This window comes from Protomyctophum parallelum (genome assembly GCF_964188405.1).
Source record: "Protomyctophum parallelum genome assembly, chromosome: 21".
Taxonomy (NCBI): Eukaryota; Metazoa; Chordata; class Actinopteri; order Myctophiformes; family Myctophidae; genus Protomyctophum; species Protomyctophum parallelum.
The window spans coordinates 24,982,048-25,000,647 of NC_139713.1; the positions used below are offsets into that span (position 1 = coordinate 24,982,048).

Here is an 18,600-nt window from a genome sequence, read left to right on the forward strand (position 1 = left end):
CGTCGGGTGTTCCCCGGATCTGGCACCTTCAGCAGGGGGTTGTCAGAGTTACTAGTGTTATTAACTACCTGAACCACAGTGGTGAGAAAAGAGAGCAGACCAAGTACAGAGTCAAACTAAGTATTGAGGGTTTAAGTGGTTAAAAAACCTGATGAATATGAACCTAACACACCAATAGATTGTGTGTAAACGAACAAGCTATCTGTGAAATACATGTAAAAGTGCTGCAGGGGGTTCCTGCTTCATCTCTAATCAGGGGTCCTTTGACTCCATGGCCTGGAAAACATGGAAGACCCCTGCACTGCAGTAATAAACTATCGTATGGATGAAGGCATTTCAAAGCGTGCTCGTTCCTTATCACACCATCTTAAAGTCCACCAATCCCTAGCCATAAATGTACCTTTGAAATCACAGAGGCATCTTCTTCAGCTGTCAAACTAAAGTCTGAGAAATGAGAGGACAGTAAATAGTGGTGTAAAGTAACTATGTACATTTACTCAAGTGCTACAATTTTGAGGTATTTGTGCTTTACTGGAGTAGTTCCAATTTTTCAGCACTTTTACTTTTGGTACTTTAAGTATATTTTGATGCCATGTTATGACCCTGACAATACTTCTGTACTTTTACTAAAGTAGATTCCACCACTGACAGACAGTAAACTCCAGCCAGCGGTGCGGTGGCCACACAGACCCCATGGATGAAGCATTCTGTTTGGTTGCACAACGAATGTACTACACGCATCCCAGACATCTACAGTACAGCCACACGTGGGCTAACCTCTAGCAACCGAGTGGTTTCTCCATAATAGTCAGAAATGTGTTTCAACATCATGTTGTACATCAAAAACAACCCAGACTCACTGCATTATGAGAGTTTTCAGTGTGGTGAGAACCAGGGAGGGGAGGGGGGGGAGGTGGCGGGGGGAACGGGGTTGGGGTTTGGTTGAGATTTTGCAGAGTCACTTTGACTTTGACCAAGAGCTGCTAACTAGCAAAATCACGAGGGTTTTACGTTCAGCTATGGCGCGGCCACTCGACAATTTGTTTGCCCACGCATTTTTCAACAAGCTTTCACGCAAATATGCATACCCTTGGACGTTAAAAAAGACAATGTCTGCAGCTAATTGACAAAAACAGAGCGTTTCCTCTGCCTCATGTGTCCATTAGCAGGGAATGTGGCTTGACTACCCTGTTAAGAGACTTAAGAGCTCCGTGAGGTACAAATTAAACGTCATGTCGATTACATCTTAAACTAAATAATACATTCACAGAGCTTTTAAAAAGTTGTTGAATGAAAGCACTGTATCACTTTTGACTTTTTACTGTTTAGACAGCACCACCCGTATAATAATACTAATTTTGTTATTGATCGATTTGTAATCAATCAATAACAAAATTACTTGTTTTAAAAAACCTCAAGAAAAACAAAAAAATAAAAAAATAACATGAACATACAGACAAAAACATTCTCAAAAGCAAAGTCTGTGATTAGTAAAACTACCAACAGCCAGTTCATTTTTGTGAGTAATGTTAATGCGAGTAATATTAGTTGTTAACATACCGTCCTTGTCGTCGTCTGCTATGGGTTTCAGACTATCTTCTTTCCGTTGCTTAATGGCCTGCAGGTCCTTCTTCAGCTGGCGGGACTCTTTACGAAGTTCATCACTACAGCATAAAGAGACAGAACAGATTCACCATGCTACACTTTATACTGAAGTCCATCACTACAGCATATAGAGACATGCTACACTTTATACTGAAGTCCATCACTACAGCATATAGAGACATGCTACACTTTATACTGAAGTCCATCACTACAGTATAGACAGAACAGACTTCACCATGCTACACTTTATACTGAAGTCCATCACTACAGCATAGAGACATGCTACACTTTATACTGAAGTCCATCACTACAGCATATAGAGACATGCTACACTTTATACTGAAGTCCATCACTACAGCATATAGAGACAGAACAGATTCACCATGCTACACTTTTTACTGAAGTCCATCACTACAGTATAGACAGAACAGACTTCACCATGCTACACTTTATACTGAAGTCCATCACTACAGCATATAGAGACAGAACAGATTCACCATGCTACACTTTATACTGAAGTCCATCACTACAGCATATAGAGACAGAACAGATTCACCATGCTACACTTTATACTGAAGTCCATCACTACAGCATATAGAGACAGAACAGATTCACCATGCTACACTTTATACTGAAGTCCATCACTACAGCATATAGAGACAGAACAGATTCACCATGCTACACTTTATACTGAAGTCCATCACTACAGCATATAGAGACATGCTACACTTTATACTGAAGTCCATCACTACAGCATATAGAGACATGCTACACTTTATACTGAAGTCCATCACTACAGCATATAGAGACATGCTACACTTTATACTGAAGTCCATCACTACAGCATATAGAGACATGCTACACTTTATACTGAAGTCCATCACTACAGCATATAGAGACATGCTACACTTTATACTGAAGTCCATCAATACAGTATATAGAGACAGAACAGACTTCACCATGCTACACTTTATACTGCATAGAGACAGGACAGAAGAAGGCTTCGACATTCTATACTTTATACTATGGAATTGCTTTAACCCATTTAGGCCTGACCTCAACATTAAAAAAAAATCTTCTAAATCTTCTAAAGCTCTTGTTAACTAATCAATAAATATTTGTAAAAAAAATAAATAGCAGATCTATGAGATCACACCATGTCGCATTGTGACAAGCAGTTGTGAGCTTGTGGATTGGCTCACTGATTAAACTTAAACTAGCTGACCAGGAAGCAGTGAAACACATCCATCCACACCAATGAATAACATATTTAGCTGGCATTAACAAACATAGTCCATATTTCACACACAGTAGTTCAGAGCTCAGTCTGTCTGGGGTTTTTTCTGCACAGTCATGAAACGGGTTCAAAACACACTGTGGTGATAACGGGGAGATGACCATGAAACTGCACAGTAACGTCAACATAACTCAATTTTAATTCAACTGTACACTCTCTTAGTATTGTGCTTCATGGGCTTTATGGACAATTTTGCCTCAAATTTGCAAAGTTATCCTTGTGAATCAGCCATATTCCTATAACAATAACAGAGCATAGGGGCCTCAGTGCAATGGATCACTATTTTTTTGGTCAAATAAACATAATATCCCAATGACCTTGTGTGCAAAATGTAAAAAATGCTTGGCCCTCGTTTTCTCAAGTGGCACCAGCATTGAAACCACTGAATCCACTGAAGGCACGCGGGCCAAACCTCAAACTGGACAGCAGAGGCAGACTCCGCTTCCAGGATGAGGTGAGGTATATTTTGATAAACTGCCATAAGATCATCTCATGTACAGCTGGAAAGCTCTGAATCAAGTACAGCAGAAGTTATTTTGTTGTTGCCGTGCCCCCCCAAAATAATCATATTTGAAGTGCTATTATTCTGCACCTTTTTACATGATCGAGACTGCTGCCAGTCAGTTGCACAGCTGTCATGTCAGGAATTAATCATATTTTTGTGTACAGCTGTGGCAGTTCCGTTTTGGTCCCATTCTCTGATGGAGCATACTGTAGGTAAGCTGAATAGGGGCCTACATGCTAGTCCCTTCGCCAGTAACACAGGTAAGCTGCACAGGTTGGGCCCCTGGCCCAGTAACACAGGTAAGCTGCACAGGTTGGGCCCCTGGCCCAGTAACACAGGTAAGCTGCACGGGTTGGGCCCCTGGCCCAGTAACACAGGTAAGCTGCATGGGTTGGGCCCCTGGCCCAGTAACACAGGTAAGCTGCACGGGTTGGGCCCCTGGACCAGTAACACAGGTTGGGCCCCTGGTATGGAATTAGATTAGTGCCATAATACTTGAACCTGAATTCAAGTTCTGAATCTCTGAAAATAGTTTTGCAACACAAAAAATCCGTTCTGAATCTCTGAAAATATTTTTTCAAGACTGAATTTTCGTTTTGAATCTCAGATTTTTTTTTTTAATCTCTGAAAAAACATTTTACAGTGTTTCGCCCAGGCATTTTCAGAGTATCAAGTTTGTCACATGCTCAGCTTCAGAATTTACCTTTTGGCACTGTTTTCCCTTTGTTTTCCATTGTAAACTCCTAACTTAAACTAAAGGCTCCAAAAGCCTGAAAAAAATATTTGAATCACTGAATCACCCACAGTGTTTCAGAGGTTCAGATCTGTCACAGCATTTCGGTCAACACGTGACTTTTGGCACTCTTCTTCCCTCTGTTTTTCTGTGTCCTACTCGTATCCGTAAATTTCTGCTTTGTATCTGAAGGAGAAGGGTTGTATGCCGGTCGGCCATTTCTCAACCGTTTTGGACGGGGGTGGGCTTGTTGGAATCGTGTCGCCCCCCTGGCGGCGTCTTTGGGGGTCTCAAGGTTCGGGGACCCCTGGGGACCCCCCAGGGACCCCCAAATGGTAACTCTGTCTTTTCTCAACAGTTTTGGACGGGGGTGGGCTTGTTGGAATCGTGTCGCCCCCCTGGCGGCGTCTTTGGGGGTCTCAAGGTTCGGGGACCCCTGGGGACCCCCCAGGGACCCCCAAATGGTAACTCTGTCATTTCTCAACAGTTTTGGACGGGGGTGGGCTTGTTGGACTCGTGTCGCCCCCCTGGGGGCGTCTTTGGGGGTCTCAAGGTTCAACAGTTTTGGAGTTAGGAGTTTACAATGGAAAACAAAGGGAAAACAGTGCCAAAAGGTAAATTCTGAAGCTGTGAATGTGACAAACTTGATACTCTGAAAATGCCTGGGTGAAACCCTGTAACATATTTTTTTAGAGATTCAAATATCTTTTCAGAGATTCAAAACGAATTTTCAGCCTTGCAAAAATATTTTCAGAGATTCAGAAAGGATTTTTAGTGTTGCAAAACTATTTTCAGAGATTCAGAACTTGAATTCAGATTCAAGTATTATGGCACTAATCTAATTCCATACCCTGGCCCAGTAACACAGGTTGGGCCCCTGGCCCAACAACACAGGTAAGCTGCACGGGTTGGGCCCCTGGCCCAGTAACACAGATTAGGCCCCTGGCCCAGTAACACAGGTTGGGCCCCTGGCCCACAGTAACAAGAAACAGAAGCAACTCCAGACCACAACAACGTCCGCCTTTGTTTTCTTCCATCTGCTCTCTCTCCCCGAAACCAGTGGTGGAAAACATACTCAAAGTTTTTACTTAAGTAAAAGTAGAAATATAGAAATAGTATAAATACGGTAATAATATAGAAATAATATAGAAATACTCTGTAAAGTAAAAGTCCAGAATTCAACATTGTCTTGAGTAAAAGTACAAAAGTATTGGCTTCAAACTGTATTTAAAGTACCAAAAGTTTTCAAATGCATAATCATCTTTTGAAAATAGCAGATCTACAAGCTCACAATGCATCGCATCACGATATATTGTGAGCTTGTAGATCGGCTATTGTCAAATGGCCGAAAGGTATAGGGCTGAAGTGATTAATGTATGTTTTGTAATAATAAAAATCTACAAAGTAACTAGCAACTAAAGTGTTAAATGAAATGTAGTGGAGTGAAAGTACAATATTTGGATGCAAGATGTAGTGGAGAGAAATAAAAGTACTGGAAATTGGAAATACTCAAGTAAAAATACCCCCCCCCCCCCCCCCCCCCCTCTATCAACAACTTTCATTGCTGCGTTTGTTGCTGCTGTCCAACTCCCATGTAGGTTAACATTTTAGTCCGCTGATGCCCTCCGGGGAAAAACACACTGTGGCATTAACCATTTGATCCCCAGCGTTCATATTCTGGGGAGGGGGACATCATTTTTTTTTAGCAGAACTGCAAGTACAGTGGTCTATATAGTACAGTTATAACTTAAGTCCAGTTCGCTAAGCCTACAGAAGGGGTTTGAAGCAGAATGCCACTAACTTTCAACATTGAACTGTATACCTTAGAGTTGTTAAAAACGTTCCCCCCTTCTGTTTATTCTAGAACTGAAGGTCTAGAACTTAGGATCATGTAATCAGTGACATCACACGGGTCAGGTGTACTCTGCAGGCCAAAGAGTACACCGGCTAATTTACCATACAATCTCTTTACTTTCTCTTTTTTGTCCTTAGTTATGACCGCATCACTGTGGCGTTCACATTATGGAGGGAAAAAAAGTATAAAAATATATCTAATATTAATAAAGTAGTATCTTGTAGATCTGCTATTTTCGGCAGGTAGGACACGGTGTATAAATCATGCTTTAGCCTCCGTTTAAGCTGAAGAAGCAAGCAGCTCAGACAAGCTGTTGGCTGAGCTCCTCTCCCATTCCCGCTGGGATTGTCACAGCTCGTTCTAGACTGAAGTTTGAACAGATGAAAAAAGGGCAGTCTGAGGCAGCCTTCGTCACACCGCTGATGATGTCTGAGAAACCGCCAACTCAGCCACTTTTCCAGAAGCCAGGAGTCCATGATTCATGTTGTTTTTGGGGGTGTACGACAAAGGGGGGAGTGCGATGTGACCGCCGGATGGAGGAATACAGTCGATGGGGCTAACAAACCCCATTGATATAGTGTATAGTGAGGGTCTGGGGCTAACAAACCCCATTGATAGTGTATAGTGAGGGTCTGGGTCTAACAAACCCCATTGATAGTGTATAGTGAGGGTCTGGGGCTAACAAACCCCATTGATATAGTGTATAGTGAGGGTCTGGGGCTAACAAACCCCATTGATAGTGTATAGTGAGGGTCTGGGTCTAACAAACCCCATTGATAGTGCATTCTTCTGCATTGAAGTGTTTTCTTATTAGGCATGACGTCATAAACATCTAACTGTCCGTAGGCCTGTCAGAATTATTACACAATTGCCTAATCGCAATTAGTTGACAGTGATTTTTGCGTAATTGTCAAACTCCCGTTTTTTGTCGATATAGGTCCAAAATATGTAGAAATGTTCATGCATTTCAATAGTTTTTCCATATAATTCGAAGTGGTGGGCGATGTAAAGTTCAGAGGTCAAAAGTCAGAAAACAAAAGTTGTTGTTGTCATGAGGAGATGCAAGTGTGTATCGATGTTTTATTGTCGGCGGTCAAACGGTTCATGAGCTATGCATTTTTAAAATAGTGCCACCCTTTGGGCAATGGTCTTCACCGTTTGGCATAGCCCTCTACCATATTGCCAAGTTTCGCAAAAAACAACGAAAAAACAGTCCTTTCGAGCTTGGCCCCTTAAATAATCGTCAACTTAATGTGTAGTCATGATGGCCTTATGGCTCGTACACACTGCACGATATTTGCTCTGATTATGCTGTCGGGGACCATTTTTGGCGCTCGCCGACAAAACTCCCGATCTGACGCAAGATCGGGCTTTGATCGCAGAGGTTTTGCTCGCTGTGTGTTTAAGGCTCTGCGAGAAGATATAGCGCTGATAAAAGTGCTCGCAGACGCCTCCCTGACGTTTCTGAATATCAAGCAGGGTTGATATTTGGCTCTGTCGCCGACTGGACATCGTACAGTATGAAATGGATTGCGAGCGCTTCCCGAGAAGTCCTGTATTGCAGCCAATGAGAGCACTCACTGACACTGTGTCTGTCTGTCGGTCGTCGACTGTATCGATAGATGATAATAATATATATAACCTTTATTCCTTGGGTAAATACCTGCCCTTTCGTACAATGGTAGCTATATTAGCCCAATGTTGCTGTTAAATAGTCTATAAAACCAACCCATTTCACTTGAATAATGTTGATAAAACCGCATCGGAGCAAACTTTTGGACCTCGTGCGAATACAAATGCATACTCTGTGTGTGCGCTCGCGCGAGAGACGGAGTTATTTAATGCAAATCAAGATTTTAACGTCCTGTCTCGCTGCAGCCCACGTAGGCTACACGCCATCACAAACATTTCGCCCTGTGTAGCCTGGCTATCCTGTGTGTGTGGCGCGGATGCAGAGAGAGAGAGAGAGGCGTCCTGTGTCGGTCTCGCACTTATATCACGGCATCCTGCACGTGCGTGAGATGTAAAAATGAATTGGAATAAAAAACAAATGATGTAGCCTATGTATCGGGTCTGGATCGCATCTTGGTGAACACTGGCAGTGTGTTATCCCTAGTTGGCGACCAATCGTTTAGTGTGAAAGCCACAAAGATATAATGACAGCCCATTAAAAAAAAGAGACTCCTGTAGTGTGAAATACATGACAATCTCGGATCTGATGACTCGCCGACAACTTTAAAACTCCTACAGTGTGTAGGGCCATTAGCTGTGCGGTTGTGAAAGGATGGTTCTTGTAGAAGACACAAGTCTATCATGAAAACCTGAGGACAATTCTGCAACTGTCTTCTAAATCCTGACAGTTTTCTGAAAGACTTATGTTGTTGTTTCAATGATAATATAAAATACATTTTGTGAAATTTTTAATTGTGAAACCGATAAATAATAACTTAAGTGTATATTAGTTGCATTGAAGCCGGAAACAAAATCGATTGATCATTAAAATGTACACAGCCCACCCATCTGACCACTACCACGGCGGCCAAAAGGCTGCTTGCAGAGATCCGTTATGTTCACTAGTTTTGGTCCTGGGCAGTGTACATTTTGACAGTACATTTTTATTTATTCTTACCGTAGTCATAGTCTTTTGAATAAAATGCCATTCAGTAAGTTTTAGTCATATTTTAGTCATCTGAAAGGTTTTGATTTTTGGTCTAGTCGACTAAAGCTACAGTTGATTTTGTCGACAAAAATATATTTTGGCAGGCATTGATGGCTGATTTTACACCTGGCTGTATGCTGAAAATTTCTGATCTACAAGCTCGTGACACGTTGTGAGCTTGTAGATCTGCTATTTTCAGAGTGCAACACCCGAGCACAACCAAACATAAAATGGCATGTCTTTCAGGCCTACTGGATCTCTTCTGCAACTCCCTTACATTTTAGTCTAGTTTTTATTTGTTGATGAAATTGTCAATTATATTTAGTTTTAGCTTTAGTCATCATAGTTTTTATTTCGTTTTCGACAGTGAAAATAGGTAGTCGGCGAACATTTAATTGAACACTGGTCCCACAGGGAGACATCAAATGTAATAACACATGTAACTAGTAACATTTAATTGAACACTGGTCCCACAGGGAGACATCAAATGTAATAACACATGTAGTAACATTTAATTGAACACTGGTCCCACAGGGAGACATCAAATGTAATAACACATGTAGTAACATTTAATTGAACACTGGCCCCACAGGGAGACATCAAATGTAATAACACATATAGTAACATTTAATTGAACACTGGTCCCACAGGGAGACATCAAATGTAATAACACATGTAGTAACATTTAATTGAACACTGGTCCCACAGGGAGACATCAAATGTAATAACACATGTAGTAACATTTAATTGAACACTGGTCCCACAGGGAGACATCAAATGTAATAACACATGTAGTAACATTTAATTGAACACTGGTCCCACAGGGAGACATCAAATGTAATAACACATGTAGTAACATTTAATTGAACACTGGTCCCACAGGGAGACATCAAATGTCTCTTTCGGGCCTCAAGCTAAAGCATTGGGGAACGTCCACTAATAGACAGTTGGCATGTATGCCACTGTTTGGAAGAATAAGCCAAGTATGTTCACATACAAGGAATTTGACTCGGTCTGTTGATCTCAGACACACATTAAACACTGCTGGCAAAGTCCACTGATTATATATCTATGAACAACTAGTACACGTGCGCTGAGATGTGGCCTTTTACTGATGAGGTCAAACATGCATTTTTGGATGCATGATTTATTAGTTCATTTTGTTCAGGTCAGATTTCAGTGTGGATTTGTTTTAAAGCTTTATTTGCTGACAATTTGTATGAGCCATGGAGTTGCTGTGGCAACGCGAGAATCCTTTGATCAGAGCAATACTTTGTTGAGTTTGAAATGAAGACAGGCAATATATTTTATTGCCGGGGAACACCTTTTGACTGAGTGATCTCTTTCTGCTTGCCAAGACAGGTTACAATTTGCAAAACAAGAGACACATATCCAAGGCAACAGCCAAAAGAAATCAGCTTCATGACCCCAGTAGCAATAAAGATAGAGAGGCCAGAAAGAACCTGAGAACACCTGTCAAATACTCATCAGAACAAATTCCTCCCAACGCAGTCACACAAAGCATTGCACTCTTTGTGCCTCCTCTTTTCTCTGTATTTTTGGCAAAATAAAGCCTGACTTGATCATACTATGTCACACAAAAGCATCAAAAGGAGCCGATCAAAACGTGGCACGAAGCGACAGTGTACAAATGGAAACAAATGGTTGTACACTCTCAGAGTTATGGGGGTCCGTGGCCTAATACCTAATTCCAAGGACCCCCAAGTGGTCCTTAAAATTAAAAAAGTTTGTGAACCACTGGTATGGATAATAAGGACAATACAGCACAATGGACATTAGCAGGGCTGAGCCAGAACGCCATGGAGATCCAAAGGATTTGATAATTAGATCGGGATTCAGATCCTAAATTCAGATGTGGGTTAGTTTTTGGCTCGGTGTTTAGCCTATCATTTTATCTATACCACATGCGGTGTTGGGAGCAGTGATTGAAGTCAGAGTGTATTCAACAGGCCTGCACATAACTAAAGGCTGACATGACTTCTACTGCGGGCTATTTATTCCTTTTTTAAACGTTTTCATTCAGGCCGTGTGCCATGTGTTGTCAGCAGCGTGGGCTCAATTGCACTCGCGTTAGTGGAGGAGCTTTCTGTGGCTTTTAACAAGTTTAATGATCATTAACGTACTTTTAACATGCAGCACATTCTATTCGCTAAGAAAACCCCCAGTTCTGTATAATGCAGATGCGCCGATAAGGAGATTCTGGGCCAATTATCGGTCGAGAACCACTGGTCTAGAAAACATTTTCAGGTCAAGGACCCCCAAAATAATATGAAGACTTCAAATCTTCAAATGTTTCTAAATTATTTAAAAAAAGGTTTCACGTTGTAATTGTAGATGGGCTATTTTTTATATAAAATAATAAATCATTTTAATTGTTTTGGAAAATAAATTAAATTAAATACAATAAAAAATTAATTTAAAGAGGAATTAAAAAAAACATGGCTCACTCACGTATTAGGAGGACAATATCGATGGTTAAAATAGTTAGAAGTTACAATGGGTTTGGATAGGAAGGGGGCGTGTCTGATAAAATGTATAACAAATACTAGAATTTTGCGGCCGCTTTGCGGCCGCTCATCCCAGAGTTACGTTGCCGCGCACTATGGGAAGAAGGAAATTGCGGGAGTTGACTCCACATGTAGTAACGGATGGGTTATTAGTTATTATTATGTGTCCTTATTAGTGTAGTGTAGTGTAGTCAACACGTTATGGCTCATACACACTGCCCGGTATTTGCTCCGATTATGCTGTCGGGGAGCATTTTTGGCGCTGGCCGACAAAACCCCTGATCTGACGTTAAGCGGTGCCCAAAAGTTATAGATCACAAAGGCTTTGCAGGTATAGCACATGACATGGCCCTAAAAATATATATAATTTTAATATAAAAAACTATTTTTGCATCTGCCGCTTGAGATGACCTGAGATTACTTGATTGATTGACATAAAAAAGGGCCTGTCAGCTCAAACACACAATGCAATAGTTGTTGTTGCGTACAATCATCAGTAGCAAAGTCAAATACCAAAAATAAAAACCCTACCATTTCCATTTCCCCCCCTCTATTTCTCATTCCATGTGCATGTGTCTTATAGTTTCTCTGGCCTCTGTACTACTGCCACCTACCGTCCATTCATTGTATTACACAGTGGGTGAAAAAAACACACCCCTTAAGACTAAACCTGACCAATCAGAGGTGTGGCTTCCAGAGGTACCTTTGACATGACATTTTGTGTGTGTGTGTGTGTGTGTGTGTGTGTGTGTGTGTGTGTGTGTGTGTGTGTGTGTGTGTGTGTGTGTGTGTGTTTCGATGTGCAGGGCGTTGCTGAAAATGAGCACCTGTGCTCAGCTACTTCCCTGGGTAAATAAAAAAAAAGAAAAGAAAAAAAAAAGAAAGGTACCTTTCAAAACCTATAGAAGTCAGCCTGGTACAGACGAAGGGGACACCACTGTATGTAGCCTCAATTACATTTTATAACTATTTTCTGCAATGGGATGATAGTTTTATTTGGTAGGTATATGAGCTGGTTGTTTTGAAAGTAGCTCTGAAGTAAAAACAAAGTGTGGGCCCTGGTATAGATGAATATATAATATATATATATATATATATATATATATATATATATATATTCATTTCGTGGGTAAAAGCCTGTAGGCTACCCACATATTGGTAGCCTATATTAGCCCAATATTGGCATTATGCATTTCACTTGAATAATGTTGTGTGCGCACGTGCGCGTGTGGAGAAAGACAGTTATTTAACCCATTGACGCCTGGTGCAACGTATACGTTGTTCTACCCTGTGTCTCATCAGCTATTGCTATACATGTAGCAACATAACTATTAAAAAAAAATCTTCAGAATTTGAAGGTTTTCAGAAACCTTAGGTCAGGCCCTAGAAGGCGTTCCCAGATTCGGCCTCAGGCATCAATGGGTTAATGAAAGTGAAGATTATAACGTCCTGTATTGGTAGCCTATATTAGCCCAATATTGCCGTTACGCATTTCACTTGAATAATGTTGTGTGCGCACGTGCGCGTGCGGAGAAAGACAGTTATTTAATGATACTCAAGATTATAACGTCCTGTCTCGCTGCCGCGGCGCCACCGTGCGTGTATAGCCTGTGTGTGTGTGGGGGGCGTGGTGAGAGAGAGAGGCGTGGCGAGAGAGAGATCGTGGCTTCCAGGCGTGCGTGTGTGTGTGTGCAAGGCAGGCGTGCGTGTGCATGTGTGTGCAGGCGTGTGTACTCGGCAGTTGGCTGGCAGGCGAAAATAGCCAAAGCGTTCCGTGTAATCGTAATATGTAGGCACAAACAAACTACAGACAAAGTACAATGTTGATGTAACTAAGAGATTCGCTGAGAGAGCGATATTTTAAATACAGAGATTTAGAAGGAATAAGCAAAATCGTGAGGCTACAATTCCTCTCCCCTTCCTAGTCGTTTCTCTTCTCCTGCGGGAGATGAGAATGAGATTCTGAGAGCTAGTGTGGGCCTATTAGAAGACAGGGCAGTGTTGCCAAGTTTGCGAATTGTAAGCGAGTCGTAGTGTGTGTTGAATGGCATTTGAATGGCATTTGTGGGCTTGTGAATGAATTTTCTCACATGTAATTTGTGCTCACTTGCATAGACCTGGCGAATTTAGCGTGGTGAAAGGGCAACAGTGTTCCGGGGGTGTGGGTGCTTCGGGCGATAATGTTTGTAGTAAACAAATGCATTGCCGCCGTGAGTGTGGACGGGAGGCATCTTTGGTGGCACTGCAATGATTATTTTTTGGCAGGTGGTGTCGAGTGTTGGCGTTGGGCGCGATAGGAGGAGATAGGTCCCGCACACTGCGAAGGTAAGTGTGTGACGTCACTGCCGTGTGAGTGTGTGTGGGTGTAGTGTGTAAGATGGTGTTGTGGGTGTTGCAATAGCGACGTAGCTGTTGTGGCTTTGGGTTTCTTGCCATGTGTTGGGTACAAGTTCTCTAATATATAATAGATACTGAATCAAGCAACTTATAAACTGTCTGGGGTGTTCACAAAAGCCTCAGTAGATGTTAAAATGACCCCAAAGATGAATTGAATTGTGTGAAATATCCCTTTCAGCCAAGGACAGCCATTTGAGAGAAGATGCCAGGGAGAGAAGATGTGAGTTGTTAGATAAGTACAAGCTATACTGTAGACAGGGATAGAGAAACTATGGTCACTCTTGAGTCTTAAAAAGTACATTCTGTCATTGGACTACCTTCTAGCTCGACTAGCTGGTGAAATTACTGGGGCACTTTCAACCTTGGTGTCCCTCTTTTGTGGATGTCACAGGCAGCATTTTTCAAAAGAATAGTCAACAATCTATATAAATGCACCAAGTCTCTGTCTGTAAGTATGTGTGTACGTCTGTAATCCATGTAACTCAAATTAGACACACGCATTCCACACCCCCACAGAGACTCAGAGAGTGCAGTGCCCGGTGTCAAGTCTGTCGGATAGCTGGTTGTCCAGAACCAGCACAAAAGCCTCTGCCCGGGATCTGGACCTGATATTCCATATTTAGGCATGCCTGACAAAGAACTCCATATATATGGGCATAAAAGGGACACAGGCATAATAACTAGGTGGGACATGCATTTCGAACTTGCATCTTTCCAAGTAGGCCAGTGCCCAAGGGGCACTGCTCTAGTATATTCTAATGAAGTGGTTATACTGTTCCTTGTATTTCTGGGGAGTCGGGACCCCCTGGAAGCCCCTCAAGGACCCATGGGGGTCCCCCAGATCCCACTTTGAGAAGCACTGGTCTAGACCTGTCCATATGTCCGTTTGTCTGTCTGGTGCTAATCTCACAAACCTCTGGACCAATCTGGGTATCAAAGACAAGATATGTTTTACTGATCTCAGGGGAATATGGAACATTAGCAAAGGAATAGCAGTTGTGAGTTGTGAGCTTGCAGATCAACTATTTTTGCTATGAATACAGGTGTGCATTGGGATTTTCACCTGCCTATCAGCACAGACATTTTGAAAAACACTGCTATACAGTGGTTCTTCTCACTTATTCACGTTGGAAAAAAATTAAATTCGGTGAGCCGTTTTCATAAAGAAAATCAGTGACTGGGAACACGACCAAGGCATATACATACATCCTGTAAGCATTGTGTCGCAGTGCAACATGTTGTGAGCTTGTAGATCAGCTATTTTCAGCATGCAACCAAGTGTAAAATCAGGCATTACAATGCCACCAAGGCCTGCCATTTTTGTCAACAGCAGATTTAGTTCGCTAAACTTTGACTTTCTTTTTTTTTTAACAAAAGACTGGACTAAAACCAAATAAGAATCTGCTGTCAAAATGAACACAGATTCAGAACAATTATGTGTTTCTGTTTTTTACACCCTGTCCACTTTCCCAGGTGACTAGATAGCAACAGGCATTACAGAGTGTCTGTCTGAGCGGCCTGAGCAACGCGCCGGTGGATGAGAGAGAGACAGAGGGTTGGAGGGAGGGGGGTGTTCGCCCTCCAACAATGCCCCCTTTGTCCCGGGCTAACACTGTACCTACCCGCCTGCTCTTTGATTCCCTGCCAAGACAAACCACTGTGTTGGGTTACAGTTCTTGTATAGGAAAACAATCTGAGCTTGTGTTTAATAGACTACAGTCTGCCTGCATTGGGCTGGCTGTCAGTCAGGACACACAGCTGACCGGGGGCCCCACTCTTTATCCCATTAGCGCTAATGAGAGAAGGGTATGTAGGCTGTGTGTGTGTGTATGTATGTATGTATGTATGTATGTATGTATGTATGTATGTATGCATGTATGTATGTATGTATACATGTATGTATGTATGTATGTATGTACCTTTATCCAAAGCGCTTTACATAGATTGTGCATTACATTCACCCATTAACACACAGATTCGCACACCGATGACGGGGGAAACCATGCAAGGCATCAACCTGCACATCGGGAGCAATTAGGGGTTCAGTGTCTTGCTCAAGAACACTTCGACACTGATTCTGAGGGAGCCCGGGGTCGAACTGGGAATCTTACGGTTCCCATCCGGCCACTACCCCTGAGTCACCGCCATATCATATACTTACGTATCTCTGTGTGTGTGTGTGTGTGTGTGTGTGTGTGTGTGTGTGTGTGTCGAGGGAGTATAGGAAGAGAAGACATCATCTACAGATAACTGTAGCATTAAGAGGCAGATGAGAGATTAAGCCTATCTTAAGGGTTATATTATCATAATGATTTTGCTTCATTTTCATACCCTCTGGTAGCCTCGAAGCCTTGTCTACGCCAGTGCTTTCCCAAACGTTTTAGCTCGAGGAGAGGTAAGCACAAGACAAGCACACAATGTGTCGCATCATGACAACAGCCAGCTGTTTAAGTACTCCTTAACATTTTTTTTATGTATGGAAATTTTCTTTTCTTTTGTAAAAGTCTTAAAAATATATATTTTGGCTAGAGATATGGTAAATAATGGGGGTCCATTGCCCTAGTGCATATCAAACTGGGGGGGGGGGGGTTTGAGAATTACTGCTCTAAAAACATTCAGCCAAACACTCGACCAGCTTTCACCACTCTTTTCCCACTCTCTTTTCCAGCTCCGTCACTTCGTACCACGCTGCGTGCGAGCTTGTACATTTGCTTTTTTTTATAAATATAAATCCTAAAGAGTTTAAAGGGTTTTTAATCATTTTTTAACACAAATCTTTATTCTGGGAGGGCGAGGGGGTAAATAAGCATCCTATAGAGCCCTAGGGCCCAGGGCACGAGCATATCTCCTGTTTCTGTAGCGTGAGGCAGCTTTATGTACAACTATACCCACTGGACATGATGTACACAAGGACACCGCCTGGACAGAACGCTAGTATGTCGCAGGAACTTATCCCAATCCACCCCATGATGCCGAGTGCCAAGCACGGAGGCACTGGGTCCCAGTCTTTGGTACGACCCGGGCAGGGGTGGAACCCTACCTCTCAGTCTCAGGACGGACACTCTAAACACAGACGCATTTCAACCCCCCAGTTGTTTTTCTCGCCTATTATTAAACCAGTTCAGAGTGTTTCCACTGAAAAGTAATTGGTTCAGAAACCTAAAAGTTGGTTCAGAGCTGGAACCAAAAAATGGCCGCCGGTTCTGTGAACGCACCAAGATTCCAAGATTGTAGAACAGAACCAGTTGTAGAACCAAAGTTATTTTGGTAGAAACGGGGCCACTGTAGTCCCCGGGCGCCCACCGTGACTACCACTGCTGGCTCCGGGCCGGGGCTACATCTTGCTTCTACTACAGCATCAGAGTAATTTGATTCGAGTGCCAAGGTTCATTTTTCTTTGGCAGCCATAGCCTTATAGCCAGACCCAAAGATGTCCGTCCAGTGGGTGTGAACTAAGGTAACTTGTACCAGTGCGACTTGGAAACAGGCTGCACGGTCAGGGACATAAATCTGATTCTGTCAAACAGATTCTTAAAAAGGCATGGCAAGACCTGTCACATCATTCCTACTAACCTATACCAAATATGTCACGAATGGGCTGTTAGGTAAGACGTAATCTGTCACCATTATGACATGACGATTAACAATCGCTCAAATAATTGCGATTAACGATTTTAATCGTGTTTCTGTCGTTCTGTCGTTCAAAAAAAAATCTACAGATCAACAGATTCTCAAAGCGTGTCGTGACACGTTTTGAGCATCTGTAGATCTGCTATTTTTGAAAATGTATATATTTTTTAAATATATTAACATTTTTCAACACAGAAATGATTATGACGATCAGGATAATTATCAAAAGATGATTGTGATCAGCTCAAATAATTCATTATAATATTGTGATAGGCCGAAATGTGACCAAAAGACAGATTTACGCAGCAGAAATAAATCTACACACTGCGACATGTCGCAAGCTTGTAGATCTGCTATGTTTGGTGCGACACCAAGTATTAAAGTGCAGTGGTCTTGAAGCCAACTATCTCCCTGGAGCTGGAGAGATGATTAAATTCACCGGTTCTCAACATGTGGGCTGGGGGCACCCCCTGGTGGCCCATGAGGGGTGTGTGTATGTGTATGTGTGTGTGTGTGTGTGTGTGTGTGTGTGTGTGTGTGTGTGTGTGTGTGTGTGTGTGTGTGTGTGTGTGTGTGTGTGTGTGTGTGTGTGTGTGTGTGTGTGTGTGGTCCAGGATCTTACCTTTCAAAAAGTACATTTATATGGTTGCTGTGGGTAGAAACCTCTGTGTCACTTTCAAGCTTGCTACTTTTGCTATGTTAGAATTACAGATTTGGTCATATGAGGTTTCCACCAGACAGACGATTATTAATATTATACATTACATTCAGTTCTCTTAGAGTAACATGAACGCTGCAATGCATGACAAGTACATAATAACCAACTACCTATTTTCTTTTTGTCACATATATGTCACGAATGTAACAATATCAAATAGATCTGTACGTGTCTTCTGCTTCCAAATGTGTAGTGTTGTTGCTGTGCATGTGATTACTTTACATACTAAATTCTACCAACTATGTCTATTGGTAAACTGTTGATAGTTTTCTTCTTGTACAACACTGCTCCCAACAGGCCTTCCAACTGCATTACAACAAATTAACTTGCCATCATCTTGGGACCAAAATAAACTAAATGGTAAATGGTGCATTTATATAGTGCCTTTATCCAAGGTGCAGTACATAGAAGGTGCATTACATTCACCCATTCACACACACATTCATACACCGATGACAGAGGAAACCATGCAAGGCACCAACATGCACATCGGGAGGAATTAGTACACGTCTTGCTCAAGGACACTTCGACACTAACTCTGGGGGAGCCCGGGGTCGAACCCATAATTGTTCCTGAGCGCCGTAGAATGACTAGTTGTTATAGGATGGGTAAATGCAGAGGACAAATTTCACATATACTGTATACTAGAAGAAGAAGTAGGTCGGGAGTGGCT

The 18,600-nt window shown here is 42.2% G+C and overlaps 1 protein-coding gene across 1 annotated transcript in view; it reads right to left on the bottom strand.

The window, feature by feature from the left end:
* cwc27 (CWC27 spliceosome associated cyclophilin) overlaps positions 1-18,600 on the bottom strand; it is a 56,902-nt gene that overhangs the window by 27,102 nt on the left and 11,200 nt on the right. Inside the window, 1 exon segment of the mRNA XM_083793990.1 lies at positions 1,561-1,664. Within this exon segment, the coding sequence (XP_083650116.1) occupies positions 1,561-1,664 (104 nt within the window).